Source organism: Saccopteryx bilineata, chromosome 11, assembly GCF_036850765.1.
Source record: "Saccopteryx bilineata isolate mSacBil1 chromosome 11, mSacBil1_pri_phased_curated, whole genome shotgun sequence".
Classification (NCBI taxonomy): domain Eukaryota; kingdom Metazoa; phylum Chordata; class Mammalia; order Chiroptera; family Emballonuridae; genus Saccopteryx; species Saccopteryx bilineata.
The window spans coordinates 19,426,200-19,450,826 of NC_089500.1; the positions used below are offsets into that span (position 1 = coordinate 19,426,200).

General features: G+C 41.5%; 1 protein-coding gene across 1 annotated transcript; it reads left to right on the forward strand.

Annotated features, from left to right (window-relative positions):
• Positions 1 to 990: 990 nt before the first annotated feature.
• Positions 991 to 23,093, forward strand: MEX3C (mex-3 RNA binding family member C). Its single transcript, XM_066246782.1, has 2 exons — positions 991 to 1,857; positions 21,061 to 23,093. The coding sequence occupies exons 1-2, from the start codon at positions 1,137 to 1,139 to the stop codon at positions 22,281 to 22,283; spliced, it is 1,944 nt and encodes a 647-aa protein (XP_066102879.1). The 5' UTR covers positions 991 to 1,136; the 3' UTR covers positions 22,284 to 23,093.
• Positions 23,094 to 24,627: the final 1,534 nt, after the last annotated feature.

Consider the following 24,627-nt stretch of genomic DNA (forward strand, 5'->3'; position numbering starts at 1 on the left):
ATTTCATTTCCTTGAAGAGCCCTCAAAGTACCTTAAGTTCAGCATTTAAGGCTCCTGATGTAACCAACTGGCTTCACATTGGAAGCCCAGCCAGCTGGACGTGGGAGGGCCCTGCCTCTAGGGAGGAGCGTTCCTGGGTTGGGCAGGGAAGGCCCAGGAGCCACGCGGCTCAGGAAACCACCCCCGCCGTTCCATGGGAGGACACCTCCCTGGCCCCTCCTTCGACTCTCTTTAGGCCCATACCCTGAAAGAGGTAAATCTCTTAATTAACCTGGGGAAACAACGCCCTCCGGCCATGTCTAAGCTCCACTCCAAGAGTGCTCTCACAGCACGCTAAATACACCGGCTAAGGTGGGCAGGAGGGATGCAGCGAAAGGAAGGAACACAGGTGCCCACTTCAACTGTACGCGCCTGCGCAAAAACCCTACTCTGTCCCTAGTTTCAGCCTCGGCTACTGCTCCTTCGTCCCACCTCCTTTTCCCCGCCCCCACCTGGGTACGTCACAAAGAGTGACGTGTACATCGAACAATCACAGTCCCTCTCCTGAGGCAGTAGGGAAAGGGAAGGGTGGGTGGGGGAGGGGAGAGGACGAAAGAAGAAGGATTAGAGGGCTGGCTCGTCCCAGCCACCCAATCAGAGAGCTCCGGGGAGGGGCGGGGCGGGGCCCGAGAAGAGGGTGGGGTGGGGGGGTAGGGAAAGGACTTCGAAGGCTGCGGGGAGGAGAAGGCGGACTCCCAGAGATTAAAAGCGCCCAATCGGAGCCCGCCGGCTTCTTTCGGAGAGCGGCGTGGGGCGTCGCCGCCGCCGCCGCCGCGCGCGCCGGGGGCTGGCTAAGGCCATGAAACAAAAGAAACCCTGAGAGGGGAGCCGCTACCACCTCCAGCAGCCCGCCCCGTTGCCGTCCCCACCCACCCACCTAGTTACCTACCTCTGCCTTCCTCCCCAGCCCCTCCACCCCGCCCTCCTCGGCCTCCGGCGGCCCTGGCGCTCCTCCGCGCGGGTCGCCAGCTCCGCCGCTTCCCCAGAGGCAAGGTGTTTGCGCGCTGAGGAGGGCCCGGGCCCTGTCCGCCATGGGGCTTGCCGCCCGCCGCGCCTGACCCAGCCGCCGCCGCCGCCATTGACAGCGCGCCGCCGCGATGCCGAGCGGCAGCTCCGCGGCCCTGGCCCTGGCGGCGGCCCCGGCTCCCCTGCCGCAGCCGCCCCCGCCGCCGCCGCTGCCGCCGCCCGCGGGCGGCCCGGAACTCGAGGGGGACGGGCTCCTGCTGAGGGAGCACCTGGCCGCGCTAGGCCTCGACGACCCCAGCCCGGCGGAGCCCGGCGCCCCGGCGCTGAGGGCCGCGGCGGCGCAGGGCCAGGCCAGGCGGGCGGTGGGACTGTCGCCGGACGAGCGGACTCCGCCCAGCCGGCCCGGGGCCCCCGAGACGGCCGAGCTGGAGGAGGACGAGGAGGGGGAGGAAACGGAGCTGGACGGAGACCTGCTGGAGGAGGAGGAGCTGGAGGAGGGCGAGGAGGAGGAGGATCGGCCGTCGCTGCTGCTGCTGTCGCCGCCCGCGGCTGCCGCCTCCCAGACCCAGCCGATCCCGGGCGGGTCCCTGGGGTCGGTGCTGCTGCCCGCCGCCGGCTTCGATGCGCGGGAGGCGGCTGCTGCGGCGGCGGGGGTGCTGTACGCAGGGGACGATGCCCAGGGCATGATGGCGGCGATGCTGTCCCACGCCTACGGCCCCGGCGGCTGCGGGGCGGCGGCGGCCGGCCTGAACGGGGAGCAGGCGGCCCTGCTGCGGAGGAAGAGCGTCAACACCACCGAGTGCGTCCCGGTGCCCAGCTCCGAGCATGTCGCTGAGATTGTCGGTCGCCAGGGTGAGTGCGGGGAGGGGGTTCGCTGGGCATGGCCCCCGGGCGTGGGTGGAGAAGAGTCAAAGGAAACCAGCTTGGGGCAGAAAAAGCCAGTTCCCCAAGTCCACCGCGAAGGGGTCTGGGAGGAGCCGGGGGTCGACGACGGGAGATGGGTCCCCTTTCGAGAACCCGCGGTGTTCCGCTCCTTTTGCACGATAAAAGGTGTTAAGTTTCTCTAAGCGCCCAATCCGGGGTGTTCACTGCACTCGGGCGGTATTCGTGGAACACCGGCCTGGCGTGGCACCGGAGACCTCGGGGAGGTGGTAAAAGGTCGGGTCGATTGTGCATTTGGTGTTGTATACAAAAAGCTCCGACAGCAAGTTTGCTCCCCGGCCGTCTTACAGTAAAAGCGCTCAGCTTCCCTTACAAAAAGCTTGTTCAGACGAAGAAATGGACAGAAATGGAGGCTTGTGGAAAGAGTTCGTTGGAGAGCGAAGGGGATGTTCAAGTGGTGGGTTTCGATTCAACCCCCTCCCTTCGCCCCTCTGCTATTCAGAAACTTAGCTTTTCAAGTGCAGCCTAACTCACTGTTGATCTTACTGAAGTCCTTTGCTGCATTTTAACTCTCGAAAAGGCACACTGGCTACCTTTTACTACACTTTATAGTGTACAAGAAAAATTGACCAGTAAGGTAATTAAGTTAAAGAACTTGGTGCATTTATACGTTTTTTAGTAAATTCTCTTCCTCACTTGCCAGCACACCAGTACTGCTGACAGACTCCTCCCACAGTGTTCAGACAAAGGACCTATGTCTCAGATTCCAGGAGTAGATTTGTGAAGGTGGGGGAAGGGGATGCCCAAAGTACCTCTGTATCCGACATTTTTAGGCAAGGTCCAGTGCTAGTGTATAGCTTTATCCCCTTTATTAAATATACCTGCAGCTGCCTTGTTACAGTTTGAGTTAGCCTGGTGGAGGCATATCTCTCTGCTGTTACGTTGAGAGCATTGTTGGGGTCAAATAAAGATAAATGATGGCGCTGCTGCTGAAATGATCTCATCTTTCCCGAGTGGTCTAAGTACACATAAATAAGAGGTCTGTTGAAGTGGTGGTTTCAGATATCAGAGTTGGCTCATTATCTCTAGGATTTTAATAAGAAAAATCCATCTGAAATCTGGTAGAGGAGGTAGCTTATTTCAGACCTCCCTATGGTTGGTGCTTAAAGGCACTGTTTAAAGTTGATGCCATTCAACTGAGTTTTTGCTGTAGTTTGGTAAATAACTTTCCCATGCCTTGTTTGAGTTTTTGCAATACTTAAAAGTACTAATCCAGGAGAGAACTATTTCACCTCACATAGGATAAAATTGTAACATCTCAATTTATGAATCTGAAATGAGCTGGCCATTCAATTAAGAACATCAAGGAATTGCTATGTATCAAACCTGTATTTTGCCAGGCATTGAGTTTATGGCAGTTGGAAATGTAAGGTTGATTATTCAAAGTTGCTGCCTTTGAGGAGCAAACAGTATAATAAACAGTAGGGTGGCACTAAATTAATGTGTATGTAGTTAATGGCCCTGACTGTAGTTGTGTGACAACAAAAGTCATACATCTGAAAACATCAATCCTGGGAGGCCTTAGAGAGTGGACAGGACTTGAACAAAACAGAGATAGAAGAAAGACTGAGGAGCAATGTAAGGAAAGGTGTGGAGGAATAATATCCAGATATGATTGTCAAGTTGCATTTTTTGTGTGTGTATTGTTTTGTTTTGTTTTGATACTTAGGATCTGTCTGTAAAAGGGGAGTAGTGAAAAGGGCTAGGAAGGTGTGTGTTTAGGCCAGAGTATCAAAGGCCCCTTATTGTCATACTAGGATGCCACTTCCTAAGCACAAATTGTTACAGTGTGCTTATGGGGACAGTTTAGGATAACAAAGGAGAATGTTTACATGCCAGTTTTACTAAGGGACACTGTAATGATATTGTTTGTATATTAGGTTTAATACAAACCTTTTCCTTCTTTGTTTTAGACCCTTTAAATCACTATAAAATGGTCCTTAATTGCACAAGCTGATATCTTCATACAAATCCATTACTTAAAAGTAAACAGAATTCATTCCCAGTTTTTATTTTGTACTATTAAATTGCAGCAAATGAGATAAAGTTTTTAGTCTTTCTTTGTAGGTAGGGCTCTGCTTATTGGTTAATAAGGAAATGTGAATCTATGTATTAGGGCATGGAGACTAATTGCTGACTATTCTTTTTGCACTTAATATTTTCCCAGAATTCACAGTACTGTTAAAAGTATGTCATCATCCTCTATCTTATCTTAAGAGCAGAAAGTCTTGCCCTTTTACTGTTCTGAACCATTCAATTAGTGGATCATTGACCCCTTATGCCACCCTCCACGCCTCAGCAGCACCATAATAAAACCTATCAAGTACTGTCCCACTCCTGCAGGAGAACTGGACAACTTCTAATGTTTGCATCCTTTTCCAGTGATAATCTCCCCCAAGTGAATAAACAGGGCAAAACCATTTAATTTGTTTCCCTTGGATGAACCAAATTTTCATTATTAAGAATTATCTATCCTGCCATTTTGTTACCTGAATTCATAATTTTCTGTTTGGCATCTCTTAATTGTTTTTGGAAATAATTATGTCACAGATAGAGACATTTATGACTTCAGCTCTAAAGCAAAGAGTAGGACAAATGGAATTGAGTCATAGACTAGCAACTCATGTAGATGGCCTCTTCCAGTGTCTTTAAAAAAACCAAAATCACTGCTTTTTATAATGATGAAAGTTGACAGAGTGTTGACCTCATATTTTTACTCCCCAGTAGAGGTATAGTTGTCTGCAAATGTAAATTGGCCCCAGTTTTTAAACTTTATATTTCATTTTCAAACCAACAATAGCTACTAAAGAGGCTTATTAGAATCAAAAACTTTTTAGAATGTAGACATTGGAGGTAAACCTTACAGATTTAAAATTTTTTTTAAATTATTATTTGCAAGTCACGTTTACAGTGGTTAACAGGTTTAAGTCAGTGGACTTGATTCTGATTTGCACATTCATATCCAGTTAGACTAAAAAAGTGAATTAAAGTAGAACAGTATATCCATTCTTACCTACATTATAAATAAATATTGGTGTCATAAATTCAGTGGCTTCAAAAGACTTATAACCCAAGGTTTTATATTACTATTTAAGAAAATAGTGTCTTCTAGAGACACTTGACTTGGGGTTGTGAACACACAATGCAATACACAGATGATGTATTATAGAATTGTGCACATGAAACCTGTATAATTGTATTAACCAATGTCGCCCCAATAAATTCAATAAAAAGTTTTTTTAAAAATAGTGTCCTCAACTGTTTTCACTAGTGACTTTAATTGATGGTGTATGTGTGTCTTCTAGCCTCATAGAAAAGCCGTCTCCAGCTTTTTTTTTTTTTTTTTTGTATTTTTCTGAAGCTGGAAACGGGGAGAGACAGTCAGACTCCGCATGCGCCCGACCGGGACCAGGGTCCACCCGGCACGCCCACCAGGGGCAACTGGGGCGTCGCTCTGTCGCGACCAGAGCCACTCTAGCGCCTGGGGCAGAGGCCAAGGAGCCATCCCCAGCGCCCGGGCCATCTTTGCTCCAATGGAGCCTTGGCTGTGGGAGGGGAAGAGAGAGAGAGAGGAAGGAGGGGGGGGTAGAGAAGCAAATGGACGCTTCTCCTATGTGCCCTGGCTGGGAATCGAACCCGGGTCCCCCGCACGCCAGGCCGACGCTCTACCGCTGAGCCAACCAGCCAGGTCCAGCTTTTTTAATTGTTCACCCTTCAAAGAATTTAAGCATGTATTCCCAATGTGTGGGTATGTGTGTATGAATGATATGTATGCTAATATATTATACATTATGAAACCATTTTTTTTTAGTGAAAGAGGTGGCAGGTGGGGACAGGAGAGATGAGAAGCATCAACTCATAGTTGTGTCACTTTAGTTTTTCATTGATTGCTTTCTTTTCATATGTGCCTTGACAGGATTGGGAGGGATGGGCTCCATCCAAGCTAGTGACCCCTTGCTCAAGCTAGCAACCAAGAGGTCATGTCTGTGATCCCACACTCAAGCTGGTGAGCCCACACTTAAGCTGACTACCTCTAGGTTTCAAACCTGGGTCCTCAGTGTCCCAGTTAGACACTCTATCCACTGCACCACTGCCTGGTCAGATGAAAGAAAAAAATTTTAAGGGTAAAGTAAAAAATGGAAATTGGAGTTCTGTTTTTTTTTCTGCAGGCCAGTGGATTTTCTTACACCCTACTGTAGATATCACTGAGCTTGACCCTTTGGAGATGTTTTTCTTTATTGAGCTACTCTGTCTCCAGTTTCATAGAGTAGAACCAAGTTTTAACATAACTGAAATAAGGTATATATGCATGTTTTGTCCAGGAGAAAAAGAAAAGGCTTAGTCTTGCCATATAGTCAAGAAGAAATACACATTTCATGAGGAGAAACCGTTTCAGAATAATGCTAAAGCACAGTGTCTTTCTTTTGTGGAGATGGGGAGATTGTTGGTGTTCTCTATGCCAGATAGTATGTTAAGTGTTTTTACTGGTGCCATTTAAACCTGTCAGGCAGTTATCCCCCATTTTACAGATGTAGAAACTGAAGTTCTGGAAAGCAGCTTGCTCAAATGATGATGGCACTTGCACTTGGCCCATTTGTTTGACATCGGAGATAAAGGTCTTACTTTACATTGCTGCCGCAGTGCTGAAGCATCCTCCTCTGGAAGGTTAATAATATTGTATTTTGGGCTAATTTCTGCCCTGATCACGAGTTGGTATGCTATGTTTCTATAGTAGTATGTATAACTTAAAATATCACTACCCAAATTAACTTAATACAATTTTGGTATCTCTACTACTCAGAAGGCAGAGTTGTCCTAATATTTAGGTCTGTGTGTCTAATTAAAAATTCACTGTCGCCTGACCTGTGGTGGCGCAGTGGGATAAAGCATTGACCTGGAAGTGCTGAGGTCGCCGGTTTAAAAAAGTATTGTAACTTTTCTATGCTTTAAAATTTTAATTTAGCTGCAAATTGTATTAGCTTTGGTACCATTAGGAAAAGTCCAGTTATTATCTTTGTATTGCAAATTGTTGGGGAGTATAATGCCTTTTCTTTCTGCCTTATTCAGCTAATGAACTATTTTGATTCACTGGGGAGGAAGTGGAAAATAAAGTGGTAAATTGAGGAGGGTGTATTTTCTACCCTCAGTTACCAACAATCTAAAAATGATCCAGGAAGTCAAGTATTTGAGAACTGTTGCTCTGTTAGGAGATTGAGAAAAATTTTTTTTAAATGTTTATAAGTTAGAATTCTAGGTACTTCTTACATCAACAAAGTTTTTGTTGTTGTTTTTTTAACAAGTTATTATTTTACAGGGAGAGGGAGCGAGAAGTATCAATTCAGTTGCTTCACTTTAGTTGTTCATTGCTTGCTTGTTGTATGTGCCTTAACCAAGCAAGCCCAGGATTTTGAACCAGTGACCTCCGTGTTCCAGGTCAAATGTTCTTTCCACTGTGCCACCACAGGCTAGGTATATATAATACATCTTAAGTTTTAAAGAAAGGTAGCATTTAGTTATAGGATGGTGCTTAATATTTTGTGTATTTGATATTTGTACAAATTAAAAAATTTAATACCTTTGCCTTAAACTGAATGCAAAAATGTTTTAGAATGTCTGTTAGCGTAAAAATACATATTGAAAACTACTACAGATTGCCCTTAACTGTCTCTCCTTAGCTGTGTTATTTTGGAAAGAGCCAGAAATCAGAAATTAAAATTTCTAAATTCTGATTACTCCGTGACAGTAACTCACTTTGTGATCTTGGACAGCACACTTGAATTCCTTGGGCTTCAAATTCCTCCTCGTCATCTGGGTATAATCATGAGACCCTGAATGATACACAGATAAATTGATATATATGAAACTGTAAGTGATAAGCACATACTATTATTAAGTTGAATCTGAAATTAATTTGAGCCACTGTGTTTAATCATGTTCACTTTTTTTTGGCTTGCTTAGCAGTTTCATCCATTTTATTCTTCTCATGTGATGGAACTAGAACCATCTTATGTCTGAACGCCTGTTAGGTACATGGCATTTCTATCCAAATTATGCTGTGATAACAAAGAACCTTAACATCTCAATATTAAAACAGTAAAGGTTATTACTTATTCACAGGGCTCTGCTCATTTTAGTCACTCAGGGACACAGGCCAGTGAAGCAACCCCCATCTCAAATGTTGACTGGTCTCCCCCTGTGCCAGGGAAATGAGAGACAGTAGCATAGCATATGCTAAGTGTTTAAATGTCAGACCCGGAAGTAATAAGTATCAAATCTGTTTATATTTCATTAATCAGAGCAAGTCATCTGGCCACATCCAACTTCAAGTGGTCAAGAAAGTGCATTTATATCCATGCCCTCAGGAGTCTACCAGAATATTAGTGAACAGCCATGACTATCACACTATTTTTTTTTTTTTTTTTTTTTTACAGTCAGAGAGGGATAGACAGGGACAGACAGACAGGAACAGAGAGAGATGAGAAGCATCAATCATCAGTTTTTCGTTGCAACTCCTTAGTTGTTCATTGATTGCTTTCTCATATGTGCCTTGACCGTGGGCCTTCAGCAGACTGAGTAACCCCTTGCTCAAGCCAGTGACCTTGGGTCCAAGCTGGTGAGCTCTTTGTTCAAGCCAGATGAGCCCTCGCTGCTGGTGACCTCGGGGTCTCTAACCTGGGTCCTCCGCATCCCAGTTCGATGCTCCATCCACTGCGCCACCGCGTGGTCAGGCCACACTATTATTTTTTAATTTATAGGAGTGTTACAGGATTTTTAAAAATGTAATGTATACCATATAGAATTTGTAATTTAAAATTAAACTCAAAATGAAAAAAACAGGTAATGTTCCTAAGAAGCTAAATAGGAAACTTTTAAAACTTTTCAGTTTAAAAACTCCTTTAGGAAATTCTGAATACATTATGGATAATCAATTTTAGAACCCCATTGATCTTAGGTGAGCCTAAAAGTTATGGTTTTATTATACTGTATCATAATGCTTCCCAAGTGGTTTATATATATCATAATTTGTGGGTTACTCTTAACTTTTTTTCATGCTACCACTAGGTACCATATGGACATTTATAAAAATTAAATCTTATATAAAGGCTTAATTAAGCCTTTATAATAATTTTCTAATGTTATTACCAGACCCAACTACAAAATTGAATTATGCACAACCTGATGCTGTTTCAGTAGCATTCAAGTTCAAGCCTTTATTTCATAACTGATTTTGAGAATTATAAGTCACACACCATAACTGTAGCATCTCTTTCTTTCATGCCAGTGTTTGGGATTTAAGAATAATTAATTCATGTGGGCATGGTTAGTTGTCTTTGTTCAGTAAGCAAAAACTACAATTCATTGTATACAGGGAAGCCTGATTTGACCATAAGCAAAGTTATATAATGGAATAATAAGATTAGGCCTTAAAATAATAAAATTCTTTAATGAAAACTGCAGGTGTAGTTGAAGATCAGCATAAAGTGGTTAGTATTAAGCATGGTTAGAGGAGAGTGGGAAGGAAATAGTTGTTAACAATTAGAATATCTCCCCAAAAGGTTACCAGTGTAAAAATGTTTGTACTTTGGACTGACCTTGCTGCCCCGCTTTCTGTACCATTCTCCCCTTCCCTTTGGCGTGTTTCTGCCTTTCCACCAGTACATTAGTGTACTAAAGAAGACATTGAACTGGAGCTAGAAAACTTGATGGAGACCTGGTTTCACCATTTGTTGCCTATGACCTTGAACAAATCATTTAACTTCTCTGAGCCTCAGTTTTTCTGTAGAAAAAGGATTTGTTCCATCTGCTTGCTTTCCCTGGCCCCTCCATCACCCCCAACCTGTTGTGAGGATCAAGTTTGAAAAGATGTTAGTACAAAATTACTGTACAATTAAAAGTATAGAAATAGTAGATTAATATGGTATAAGATAAATTGTATAATTTATTTTTCTACTGGATTTGTGCTCTGAGCCAGATGCTAGTTGAAACCAAAAATTGTCATTCTAGTAAATTTTTCTCAGGGTATACCATTAAACAATCTACATTATATATTTTTTAAATTTACAGTGTCTTCAAATTGATTTTAAATCAGAGCTTTAGAAATGTAAATGGGAAGAACTAAACTAGTCTGGAAGAGAATGACTTTTAATCTGATTTCATTCTATGGTACCTGAATAGGTACTTCTACGGTTTCTGTTAACATCCTGTGCTGGGAATAACCTCATTTAAAGCTCCCCAGCTAGGAAAATTGTTCTGCTTTGCATCTTAATTTATACCCTTCTCTGGGTGTTGCAGCTTTAGAGAAAAGCAAAATATGAGCCCTTTTTAAATTAAGTATGTTGATACTCTTGTCTAAACTAAAGAGGTAAAATAGAAGGGGAATTTTAGGTTTAGTTTAACTTATATTTTTAAAAAGACCTGTACATGCAGAGAGTTCTCCACCCTAAATCATCTAGGACAGTGGTCCCCAACCCCCGGGCCGCGGACCAGTACTGGTCCATGGGCCATTTGGTACCGGTCCGCAGAGAAAGAATAAATAACTTACATTATTTCCGTTTTATTTATATTTAAGTCTGAGCAATGTTTTATTTTTTTAAAATGACCAGATTCCCTCTGTTACATCCATCTAAGACTCACTCTTGATGCTTGTCTTGGTCACGTGATACATTTATCCATCCCACCCTAAAGGTCGGTCTGTGAAAATATTTTCTGACATTAAACCAGTCCATGGCCCAAAGAGGTTGGGGACCACTGAGCTAGGAAGTAAGTGCACCACTGAGATAAGGGCGTATTTAGGACTCATTGGTTTATAACTTGAGGCAATTCTGAGCTTCAGTTTCCTCTATCTATAAAATGAGATTAAACTAGATTATCTCTTGTTATTTTTGTCCACAAAGACTTCCTAAAGTCATGCAAAAGTACCAGGTTTCAAATTACCAGTTAATTGACTTCAACATATCTCCTCCCAATTTCATAGTTTTTAATATCTTTCAATATAAATAAGTTTTATCTTCAGGATATTCAGTCTTTAAATGTTTTTAACTTCCTATAGAAAATTGATTCATTTTATTATTTTTTTTAGTAACAGCAAAGGGTGTCAGGCAGTGTATCATCTCATTGGGTCTATTCTTAATTTCCACTGCACAAATAAGGAAACAGATCTATAGCAATACTAACTTTCCCACAGTCGCAGGCTAATTCAGCCTGACCAGGCGGTGGCGCAGTGGATAGCACATCGGACTGGGATGTGGAAGACCCAGGTTCGAGACCCTGAGCTCACCATCTTGAGCACAAGGTCACTGGCTTGAGCAAGGGGTCACTTGGTCTGCTGTAGGGCCTCCCCTCCCCCTTCAAGGCACATATGAGAATCAATCAATGGACAACTAAGGAGCCACAACGAAGAATTGATGTTTCTCATCTGTCTCCCTTCCTGTCTGTCAGTCCCTATGTATCCCTCTCTCTGACTCTCTCTGTCTCTGCCACACACACACAAAGAATTGGAGTTTTCAAATTCAACACTCCTATCTTCAGTAAGTGGTAGAACAAGCAGACATAAAGTCAGCAAGGATATGGAAGGTTTTGACATCACCTACTAACAATAAAAAAAAGAAAGAAAATGACAGATCAATATCTGTGTATGAACACATGTGTAAACACCAAACCCTTTTGGTGCTTGAAGTTGTTAAATGTCAGTGAGGGCAGAACTGAATCTTAGTCATGTTTGCATCTTTAATGTCAAAAGACCTCAAACAAAATAAGTCACTTCCTGTTTGTTTTATTGAATTGAATGGTTGGATTAGAAACTTAGCATTTTATTATTTTAAAAAATTTATTGATGATTTTAGAGGGATGAGGCAGGGGTAGGGAGAGAAACATTAACCTGTTTTGGTCTGTGCCCTGCCTGACCAGGGATCAAACCAGCAATCTTTGTGTATCAAGACAATGCTCTATAGTCAACTGTGCTATCCAGCAGGGCACCATTTTATTGTGTTAAATTCCATATTGTGGTAACTAGGATTTTCTTCCTTCTTGCTTTATCTCTAACCCTTTGCCTAAGGAGCTGGTCAACCTGAAGTTGTTCAGAGCTTTTGTTTTAACAGCAGTAGATGCTAATTGACTGAAGGTATAAGATGTCTGTATGAATACTGGTCATAAGCAAAACTAAAATCACATAAATGAAGTTGTTTGAAGTACTTTCATAGTTATACCTAAAGTGAGACGGTGTTCTTTTTAAAATTTCAGAAAATTTTGACTAAAAGAGCTACTTGAACCCTAGAGAGAAAAGCTATTATTTCTATATTGTGATTTAGGAATGGAATATATTGCATTGCTAATCTAAATAATTTATTTAAATATTGGGTTAAGTTGAATACAAAAGAAGCACTATTTTGGAGATACACTGAAATTGAGTCCCTTATAAAGTTAAAGGAGCTTTTGGGTAGTTTGTCTAGACTCTTCTAGGAAGTAAGAGACATTATTTTATATAAAATAATTAAGTAATATGACCTCCCCTTTATTAATTCTAATATATCACAAACCATGAAATGATGAGTGGAAAGTACAGTGAATTTAATTTCTGAAAAACAAAATCATCTTTGTCAAAAATCAGCAACATTTCACATAACACTTGAGGCTTCTTTCTTTAAAAAAATTAATTCTTTGCACCTACAAGATAAAGTTTAAACCCTTGCCTAGCATTGAAGATGTCAGTCCCCATGGAGCTTTCTCCCCTCCAGTCAGTTGAAGCTCCCACAATACCAGCCAGGTGTGGGTTCCTGGCTGCCGTCTCATATTTTTGATTTCCCTGCTTTGGCACTTGAAATTCCCTCTGCTCCTTCCCACCTTTCTTCAAGCCTAAGTTCAGTTGCCTTTGTAGTCTTCTTTCATTTACTGTAAGCAATAAAGTCATCTCCCTTTCTCTGCTCCCACTGTATGTCTATTTTCATTAAAGCAATTATATCAGTGTTGCTTACATGACTTTTTTTCTCCTGATTTATGAGCTTATCACTTCAAATTAGCACCTGCACCTATTTAGGGAATTTAATATTTGAATGGGTAAGTCTAAGCATTAGGCTGATCCATTGTCTCGTAATTTGGTAAATGTTTCTTGGCCTGGAGACGGAGTGGTTTAACTAGGAGCTCCTAGACAAAGCCCGTAGGACAAGTGGAAGCCAGTTTGTATTTACTTGTGCATCTCCTACCAAATTTTTACTTGCATCTCGACATAAATTCATTATTTTTGTCAACGCAGTGACATATATTTCTTTTCTACCTATATATTGAATTTTTACTGAATCTAATCACCCTATTCCAATGCCTAGGATCCCCAAACTTTTCCTGACACCCCCCACCCCCATGTATAGCCACTACCCTGGTTTAGGGTTTAAATTTGTACCTTGGTTCAAAAGCCAGGGGACTTGGAAGAAATGGAAAATAATTGGAGGATAGGAAAATGGTAATGCAGAAAGCAGAATAAATCCCTTTCTCCAAAAATGCCAACATGCTAATATGGATGTGGAGTATGGACCTTGAGATGGGGAGACGGAGATCGTCTGTGTGGGCCCGATATAATTACATGAGTCTTCAAAAGCAGAAACTGGGTCAGAGGGGTGAGAAGGGGTGAGATTTGAAGCATGAGAAGGTTCATCCTCTGTTGCTGGCTCTGAAGATGGAAGAAGGAGTCCATAAGCCAAGGAGTGTGGGGTGGCCTCTCAAAGCTGGGAATGGCCCTCCACTGACAGCCAGCAAGGAAGTGGGGAGCTCAGCCCTGTAACTGTAGGGAACTAAATCCTGCCAGTACCTTGATTTTTAGCCTTGTTGAGCCCATGTCAGACTTCTAACCTACAGGACTATGAAATAAAAAATATGTGGTGCTGAAACCACTAACTACAGCAGGTAATAAGCAAAATTAAAGAACAGGAAAAGATTTCTTGATTAAGACCTCCGTTTTCCTTCTGGCTCGCAGATCGCAGTGGCCACCTGCAGTCCCTTGCCATGAGGCAGTTCACAGCGTGGATTGTTTGCTTTCTTCTGGGCTAGCCAGAGCACATCTCTATGAGTACTGAGACCAGCTGGAGAAAACCTTAAAGGACTCAGGGTTAGGTCAGGCCCACCCAGATAATCTGAATAATCTTCCTATTTTAAGGTGAATTGAGTTGGACTGTGATTACATCTGCATTGCAGGCTATAATTCTACATCTGGTTCTTTGGTTATAAGTACATCATTCTACATGCTTAATGGGATTAAAAGGTGGCCTTAAAGATGATCTGCTCTGACTGACCCTACCGCCTAAGCAAAAGAACATTTAACATTGAAGCCCATTGTACACATACTTTACTGAAACATTTGTAACACATAATATTCTTGGTGTTTGTTTTTATGCCAATTACAACCCATTATGTTGATATTGCAAACCCACTGTGGTGATTTGAGAAACACTGAGGATACATCCTTTCAATTCTTTCAACTCCTCTCCGAGCCACAGAGGGCCTTTCCCTCCTCACTGCTGAAGTGTCAGGACTACAATTCTGGCTGCAGTTAAGGGTTTGAAGGTAAAACGCAGCCCTCGCCACAATGATAGAGAAAAGAGATGGGTTCTTCCTACTCCGGGGAGGTAAATTGGACACTTTTTATTTAGGAATTTATTTTCAAATCAAAATAAAATTACAACTCTGAAAAGTGATTCTATTCTAGTTCTTAACCTATACACAGGTTGGTATACAGCTTGTCATATGTTTGGGTTTTTTTTCTGTGGTGTAAGAAAATAGTTGTTGGTCCTTACATCTTAGAATTAAAAAGCCAGGTTCACTTTTGAGGATATTAAATTGGTTACCCTGCTGTTTATACAATTCAGAATAATCTCAGTACTAGCCAAAAGTCTTACTGATATGTTAACTCTAATTTTAAAAAGTCTTTATATTTTAAGTTTTTTGTTTATTTTTATTGTTTGGTTTTTAGAAGAAGGGGGGGGGGAGAAGAGACATTGATTTATTGCTCCATTTATTTATGCATTCATTGGTTGATTCTTGTATGTGCCGTGACCAGGGATCTAACCCCTTAACCTTGGTGAATCAGGATAATGCTCTAACCGACAGAGCTACCAGCCGATTTTTTAAATTGTTCTAATTTAATGGTATCTCTTTGTAAAACTAATGTTTTTGTATGGCTTAAAGTTTATTTTAAAAAATGGTATACATGGAAAATTGTCTTTTTCTACCCTAAGTCAACCAGTTCTATATTATAGTATCCCATTCTGAGGCTGTATCAACCTCACACTGATAAAAAACCGTGAGTAATGTAATACAGAGGTCCTTTTGCACCTATGCAAGTATTTCTTTAGAATCAATTTTACCAGTGGAATTGTAGGGGCAAAAGGATACCTGCGATTGTAATTTTGATAGAGCTCGCAAGCTGCCTTAGGGCAGTTTAGACTCAGCAGCTAAAGATGAGGGCCTTTCTCCCATTCCTTTCCAGCACTGTTTTTGATGTTTGTTTGTGATGAGAGATGTAAATAATTAATGTTTTAACCTTGTTACGGGTGACTTTTGCCATGCAGCAATTTTTTTTAAGTGCAGTCTAATTTATCAGTACTTTTATATTATAGTTTATGAATTTTGTGCTGTTACGAGATTATATATTCTTTTATGGTTTTTTTAGTATCTTTGAATTTTCAAATACAAACTCGATCTAAAATGCTCCAAAAAGCTTTTTATCTCCACCTTAAAAGGAGTTGCTTTGCTATCTTCCTGTTACCACTTTCCCCAGATCTGCAAAACCTAAATAAGCACATGCTCCTTTTGGCCAGAGTAAGGTTTGTCTCACTCCCCCATCTTAGAAGCAGTCTCTGCTCAAAATGTTTATCTTCTGTCTTTCTGATGAGCCATATATCAAACACCTGTTTATTAACTGCAGCCATAGGCCAGATGTGTGCCTATAGGCATATTTTTAACTGAGAAAATAATAGGTATTAAATAAAAAGGATTCTACTAAGATGCAACTGACAGTTGATTATACCCTGAGAAGTATTTATTTAGAAACGTTTCTTAATTCAACTTTCTTACGGTCAAGATTAGTAAGGGTGGAGAGGGGCCAATCCTTTGGCCAATCACGTCTCCCCTTGTCACATACTGACCAATGGAAAGTGGTTTCCATTCTTAGCCCCAAGCATCACCTATTGTGCTGAATGAGGGAGTCTCCTGGAGATTCAGCCTGTATAAATAAGTAAATGTGAGTTTTATTGTTCTGGTCTTTCATTTGACTTTCTGTTGTGGAGCAAAAGCAGATAGAGCGTTTTCCTCTACAGTACTCAGTGTACTATCTGTTTAATCTTCTAGTAGCTCATTGTAGATAAAAATTGGATCAGCACTCTTTGTAATAAACACTTTATTTTACAGTAGCATATATTTGACTCATCATAGTAATTTCTTCAAAGTTCCCAAACTACTCCTCCCCGTGGCTCTTTTAACTTCCTCCAGGTACTACACACGGGCCTTTTTGGAGTTTTGCTTTTAGCAGTTTTCCTTCCTATAGTCTTTTCAAATGAATATAGCCTTCAGGTTAGAATAAACCTGAAGAAAAGTGTTTTCGTGATAGGTACCTAGGATCCTGCAGTGAGAAAGCAGTCATTTATAATTCTACAGTTTGTTTGAAAAAGGAACAGGATCTTCATTAGTGGTTGAGATCTAAAGGTTCAGTGGTAGGTTGAATATGCTGTCATTGAAGTCAGCATAATCAACCACTTTCCAAAAGGTTGGATTAGCAGGATAGGGACAGAATATGGAAGTCTTGAAAAGCCCAGCAAGAAATACTTAGCTGCAAAGTAGCATGTATAGAAAGGCACAGTATTGTTACATAGAAAACAGTGATCTTTGTTTCAACAGATGTTGTATGGCCACCCCATTGACATATCCTTACAGTTAAACCAGTGAGTGCTTTGGGAATGCTTAGGAAGGGCATACAAACCAGTCCTAAGGGAGAAGAAGCCTCTTAGAGCAGTGGTTCTCAACCTTTCTAATGCCGTGAGCCCGCAATACCGTTCCTCATGTTGCGGTGACCCCAGACCAAAAAATAATTTTGGTGGCTACTTCATAACTGTAATTTTGCTACAGTTATGATTCGGAATGTAAATATCTGATATGCATTATGTATTCTCATTGCTACAAATCAAACAATTTAAACATAGTGATTAATCACAAAAACATTGAGAAATATTTATTACTAATGGACCTCCTTACCTAGTGTATTGGGGCTACCATTCCTTAAATAGCTGCTTAACTAATGGATCTGTTTTTTCCAGATTAGTGGCAAGTTTTCTATATAGAACAGTGTGAACTACATCATAGGATACACTGCAGTTTCTGCACAGCATGGTATCTTTCAGGGCTCTTTCACACTATAAAGCAGCGGTTTCTGCGGTGGAATCCACATCTCATTTACTTCAATGGGAGACCCGTGGATTCCGCAGAAGAGAGATCCCCTGTACGGCAGAAATGCAGTTCCGACACATTTCTTCCTCCTATTCAAGTCAATGGGAGGCCGCAGCAGATTCTGCTCAAATATAGAGCATGCTGCTTAATTTTTTCCACGCTAGAACTTTTCCTAGAGCAGGAAAATTCCAAAGGTGGAATCCGCCACCCCCAATAGACGTCTAGAGGAGGCAGATCTTTTACACTGTAGAATCCGCACAGCAGATTCCTCAGTGTGAGGCCTCTTTCAGTCTATTGGGGGTGGCAGATTCCACCTTTGGAATTTTTCTGCTCTAGGAAAAGTTCTAGCGTGGAAAAAATTAAGCAGCATGCTCTATATTTGAGCAGAATCTGCTGCGGCCTCCCATTGACTTGAATAGGAGGAAGAAATGTGTCGGGAGCTGTCATTTCTCCGCCTCTTATTGAAATCAAAAGGAGGCTGCGGTGGCTTGTGTGGTAACCTGAGATTCTTGGGAGCTCTCTTCCACAAAATTTGCCGCACTCCCAATGAAATCAATAGGAGGTGGATTCAATCCCAGAAACCGCTGATTTCAGCAGTTTCCTCATTCAGAATATGGGAAAATAGTGGGAGATATGGGAGATAATTATACATTGGGGAACAGTGTGAACTACATCTTATAGTGGTCTCTTATAATATAAGACCGATGTAGTTCACACTGTGTAAATGTATGGTGCTTTGTGTAAGTGTAAGCTGCTGTGTGTACTGTTTTTTACATTATTAACCTTTTTTACACCAGCAGGCCGTCTCGCAGGCTCTCTTGGCTCTCTGCCTCTTGCCTCTCGGCCTCCTAGGCTTCTGTCCTCCGGCGCTTGCTGCACCCACCCACTGATGACGTCAGCAAGCGCCGGACACACCTAATGCGCTGCCATGGACTGTGGAGCGCCCCCCCTTTCCCCCCCGCCCCTTAGGCCCTGGACGGATGATGCAATCACATCTGTGCATGACCGCAGGCATTCAGTTTGGAACACACGTCGATAACGGCGTTGTGTTCAAGCTGAGTAGCGCTGTGCAGCTGGTAGCACGGCTTCTCAGCGGCTAAAGCCATCGGAAATATGTATTTTCCGATGGCTTTAGGCGACCCCTGTGTTTTGGTTGTTCGACCCCCGCCAGGGTCACGACCCACAGGTTGAGAACCACTGAGTCTTAGAGGATGAGGCATCTAGACTAAAATCTGAAAGTCTAGTAGGAGTTCACAGTCAGAACTGGGAGGTAAAGAGGCAAAAAGAGAGGAACATTCTAGTCACGGAAGAGATGTACTCAAGTACCAGGTAAAGAAGGGCCTTGTGTGCCATGTTTATAGTAAAGTAAAAGGAAGCCATATGCAAGCTGTGACTGTGATCTTTGCTTTATTCAGAGAAAGCATCGTTTGACTAAAGTGAACATAGAAAATAGATTGACATGAGGCGCAAGACTAGAGGCAACAGAGACCTATTGGAGTGGGACTATTGCATATATGAAGGCTAGAAATGATGCATATAAAGACTTAGTACATTATGAATATATTGGGGCAAAAGGGAGGGGGTGGATGTGCCTGGATTGTGATGAGTATCTTCAACAGCACCTTCTTTATTTTTAGGAACTAGGAATAACATGATATATTAGTGAGAGGAAATCTGTTCTGGTAAGCTTCATGTTAAGATCTTTGGTATAGTTGACATTTAAGTTACAGCATTGGTATGGGTGATTACTCTAAAAAAACGATTAAAGCAGGGGTCCCCAAACTACGGCCCGAGGGCCACATGCGGCCCCCTGAGGCCATTTATCCGGCCCCCGCTGCACTTCCGGAAGGGGCACCTCTTTCATTGGTGGTCAGTGAGAGGAGTACATATCGCTTGTTATGGCTAGCAGTGACAAATATGGAACCGGATATTGACCATCTCATTAGCCAAAAGTAGGCCCATAGTTCCCATTGAAATACTGGTCAGCTTGTTGATTTAAATTTACTTGTTCTTTATTTTAAATATTGTATTTGTTCCTGTTTTTTTTTGTTTTGTTTTGTTTTGACTTTAAAATAAGATTTGTGCAGTGTGCATAGGGATTTGTTCATAGTTTTTTTTATAGTCCGGCCCTCCAACAGTCTGAGGGACAGTGAACTGGCCCCCTGTGTAAAAAGTTTGGGGACCCCTGGATTAAAGAATCGTGTACTTTTGCATATTGCCTTAGATTTTGTATTTTTAATTATTGGATTTGAGGTCAGCTTTTATTTGAGGATGAGTCTACCAATCAGAGTTGTCTTTCTTTAATAAAACCATATCCAGTGCCGATATTCCATAAAGTTTCCCTTGTTTCTTTTGAATTTAGCAAGAATTTTACAGTGAGTGCAAAGTCATTCTGTTACACATTTTACCCCAGGCTTTTATAGTTGTCTCGCCCATAAATGGTCAACTGGCACTTTTTTTTTTGGATCTTTAACACTTGGGTAGTGAGTTTTTTGTTAACCCTTTGAGTGAGGATGTACATTAATACTACTCAAAGAGTTAAGTTACTCATTTTTGTTGGAATTTTCAAAAATAACCAACTTTCATACAAATTTAGTGTCTTTATTCATATTTCACTGGTTTGAGTAATAGGTCATATAGCTAATTTATAAATACAATTAACATAAACAGATGCAGATAAACAACAACTGGTTCTTCATAAGCTTAAAAGGGAACTGATGGGAACAAAAGTGATATGGCCTACTAGCCATGAGCACTTTATTACTATTGTCAATTGAGATTTAAAGAGGAAAGAGAATGTTAAGACAATTGAGTGGAAGTTAAAGAACATTTGTTAGCCCTGGCCGGTTGGCTCAGCGGTAGAGCGTCAGCCTAGCGTGTGGAGGACCCGGGTTCGATTCCCGGCCAGGGCACACAGGAGAAGCGCCCATTTGCTTCTCCACCCCTCCGCCGCGCTTTCCTCTCTGTCTCTCTCTTCCCCTCCCGCAGCCAAGGCTCCATTGGAGCAAAGATGGCCCGGGCACTGGGGATGGCTCTGTGGCCTCTGCCTCAGGCGCTAGAGTGGCTCTGGTCGCAACATGGCGACGCCCCAGAGGGGCAGAACATCCCCCCTGGTGGGCAGAGCGTCGCCCCTGGTGGGCGTGCTGGGTGGATCCCAGTCGGGCTCATGCGGGAGTCTGTCTGTCTCTCCCCGTTTCCAGCTTCAGAAAAATGAAAAAAAAAAAAAAAAAGAACATTTGTTATATGGTATGGTTGTGTGAAATTTGAGGTTCTTGGACTAACAAATAGATGGTAGATTTTCAAATCAGAGTAGGTTTAAATCTGGCTCCGCCACTTACTATAATTAACTGTGAACTTGGACAAGTTATACAATTTTTCTGCACTTTATTTTTCTTCACAGAAAAAGGAGTATAATAGTCTAATTCTTAAGGTTATTGTGTAAATTAAATGAGACAATCGATAGTAAATGTATCATGTACTTTGGGGTTTTTTCTTTGCACCAACGCCCTGCAGGGTAGTAAACTACTAGAGTTCTAGTGTTCAGACCACTCATGGTATAGCTTGCCTAGATAAGAGTACTCCAGCTGCCCAGAAGCAGATGTTTAGCTTGCAAGGAACACTCAGTGATTTGTCTTTATCCATATTGTTGAAGTAGATGTTGATTCTTATGACATATTTTCTTTCTAACAGGTTGTAAAATTAAAGCACTGAGAGCCAAGACAAACACGTATATCAAGACACCTGTTCGTGGTGAAGAGCCCATTTTTGTTGTCACTGGACGGAAAGAAGATGTTGCCATGGCCAAAAGAGAAATCCTCTCAGCTGCAGAGCACTTCTCCATGATTCGTGCATCTCGAAACAAAAATGGCCCTGCCCTGGGAGGGTTGTCAAGTCCAAATCTGCCCGGCCAAACCACCGTTCAAGTTAGGGTCCCATATCGTGTAGTAGGATTAGTAGTTGGACCCAAAGGAGCAACTATCAAAAGAATTCAGCAGCAGACCCACACATACATAGTAACTCCGAGCAGAGATAAGGAGCCTGTCTTTGAAGTGACAGGGATGCCCGAGAATGTTGACCGAGCACGAGAAGAAATCGAAATGCATATTGCCATGCGTACAGGAAACTATATTGAGCTCAATGAAGAGAATGATTTCCATTACAACGGTACCGATGTGAGCTTTGAAAGTGGCACTCTTAGCTCTGCGTGGCTCTCCTCCAACCCAGTTCCTCCTAGCCGTGCAAGAATGATATCCAATTATCGAAATGATAGTTCCAGTTCTCTGGGAAGTGGTTCCACAGATTCCTACTTTGGAAGCAATAGGCTGGCGGACTTTAGCCCAACAAGCCCGTTTAGCACAGGGAACTTTTGGTTTGGAGATACACTACCATCTGTAGGCTCAGAAGATCTTGCAGTTGATTCTCCTGCCTTTGATTCTTTACCAACATCTGCACAAACTATCTGGACCCCATTTGAACCAGTTAACCCACTCTCTGGCTTTGGGAGTGATCCTTCTGGTAACATGAAGACTCAGCGTAGAGGAAGTCAGCCATCCACTCCTCGCCTGTCTCCTACATTTCCTGAGAGCATTGAACACCCACTTGCTCGGAGGGTTAGGAGTGACCCACCAAGTACAGGCAACCATGTTGGCCTTCCAGTATACATCCCTGCTTTTTCTAATGGTACCAATAGTTACTCCTCTTCCAATGGTGGTTCCACCTCTAGTTCACCTCCAGAATCAAGAAGAAAGCACGACTGTGTGATTTGCTTTGAAAATGAAGTTATTGCTGCCCTAGTTCCATGTGGCCACAACCTCTTCTGCATGGAATGTGCCAATAAGATCTGTGAAAAGAGAACGCCATCATGTCCAGTTTGCCAGACAGCTGTTACTCAGGCAATCCAAATTCACTCTTAACTATATATATATACATAAATACTATATCTCTATATGGACTCGTAAAGGCATGGGTATAAAGGTACCCCAGTAAACTTCCTAATGAATTCTTATGACTGTTATCAGGCTTTATTGGGATTAGGCTAAAGTTGTTAGTAAACTTATAAAAGGCTGCTATGGTAACACTAAACCTAAGTGGTCTCTTGTCTATTAGTTTGAATTATTAATATTATCCTGTAGACCCAGAGACATAGCTTGTATAAGAATTGCTGGAGCTGAAGTTCAACTCTTTTGAGTGAAGATCATCATAGGTTGTGTGAGCCTATGAGAAGTGTATACGTCTAAGATTTCAAAACAATGGGTCCCAAAGCCTAACCACATTAAGAGTTTATAGAGGGTACTTGGCATTACAGATGACTCAGACACTTCCAGGGCTGCCTTCTTTACACTGCCAGTTTTGACAAAACAGGTTTGTTTTTTATTTTACAACTTATGCCTAATTCTGCAGGACTGCAAGTACCTTTTTAATGCATTGTGAATTACTTACTGGTAATAATAGGGCTGATGGCAGTTTACTCAATCACTGGTTTTAATTTGGGACAAAAACCTGCTACATTGACCTTCATCTCGCCCGGCTGGTATGATCAGTGGATCAGAAATGCAATTGTGTCGATTGTGAATTTCGACCCATTGCTTCCCTCGGTGAATATGGAAATGGCCACCTGGATTTTCCCATTTGGGGAAGGGCTTTGGGATTCACCTATTTTGGCTAATAATTGAGGATGCAAACATTCCATTCATTAGTCTGATCAAGCTATTGATTAATTTTTAGACTAGATCAAAATGTGAAACAGTTTATGTTCAATCCATATTTGTCTTGCACATTATAAATATATTTTTATTTTTTAGTAATTTAGGGAAGAGGGGAGAGGGATAATAATGCCCTGAGCATAATTCACAAAAGCAGCTGTGACAACCTCCAATCAGTTTACTTCATTTCAAAACTATTTCCAATCACAAGGAAAGATTTCTTTAAGATACACTTTTACATTTCACCTGTGGATGTCTATGACTTCATCCTCAGTATGTTCCCAAATCTATGCTGGCATTGAAAGGACAAAACATTATTCTGGTGGGTTTTTCTACTAATTATTTTTTGAAGCGTTATTTTCCCAACACAAAAGAGCTTTTTTTTCTCAGTATAACAAAAATTGAAATCCTATGTGTATTGAATAGTAAATAGACAAATTTTATTTTTTATTTCCACTTGAAGAGTTACATTTCGTATAAAAGTTTACAGATAACGGTTTTTATTTTGATTTTTTTCAGTATAAAAAATTGCCTTGATGGCATACTATAATGTAATGCTAATTGCTTGTAGGATAGTTAAATGTCAGTATTGAAACCTAATCTATAGCGGTCGTCTTGTAGATATGAACGAATGTTCACCAAGCATGTATTTTGTATTTTGTTGCATTGTACACTGCAACTAATAAGCCAAGGAATCGACATATATATTAGGTGCGTGTACTGTTTCTAAAACCACAAACTAAGAATGATAAATTATCAATATAGTTTAGTATTTGCTAATTTTACTACACTCTTTTGTTATGTATATGTAGGGAAGTCATAGGGATTATAAATTCAATTTGAGTAAAGTTTAAAACCATATATTTTATGATAAAGGGCCTTTAACTTAAGATGGCCAAAGCACTGATATTATATATTTGCTGTAAAGAGAATTATAAGAGTTTTATTTTTCTGATATTAAAAGTTACTTAATAAAGACTTGTTTCCATTAACTTGAATGTATCTCCTTGATGTTTTTCATATAATCTTTAGTTTAGACTGAAAGATACCTCTTTACCAAAATTGAGTATTTCTTTTACAAAGTTCCCCTGTCCAGCTATCTGTTCTTTCCTGTGGTGATTTTTTTTTTAGTGTGGTGTTAGTGTTCAGTGTGTCACATATGCTCCTATCCAAACTTAGCCTTTTTAAGGACATTTTTTCCCATTCATTGATTTGAGGGAGGACAAGGGGTGAAAGAGAGAAGCATCGACACATTGTTCCACTTATTTGTTCCATTTAGTTGCAAACTCATGGCTCTTTTCTTCTGTGCCCTGATTTTAGTGATCTAACTAACCAACCCCTGGTGCACTGGGATATGACACTCTTTCCACTGAACCACCCATCCAGCTCCTGCCCTTTTCTTTAAATGGTGTTACATTATAGTAAAATTAGAGATTTTAACTAGTTTTATTTTTAGATATAGCTAATTTTACATTTTTTGTACGTTTGTGTAGTTGACCAAAAATAATCATTATTAAGCTAATTATAAATAAAATAGTAAGTGACTTTATACATT

Coding starts and splice junctions, on each gene's coding strand:
- MEX3C (XM_066246782.1), top strand. CDS start 1,137: ATGCCGAGCGGCAGCTCCGCGGCCCTGGCCCTGGCGGCGGCCCCGGCT. Junction 1,858..21,060: donor TGAGATTGTCGGTCGCCAGG/GTGAGTGCGGGG, acceptor TCTTTCTAACAG/GTTGTAAAATTAAAGCACTG.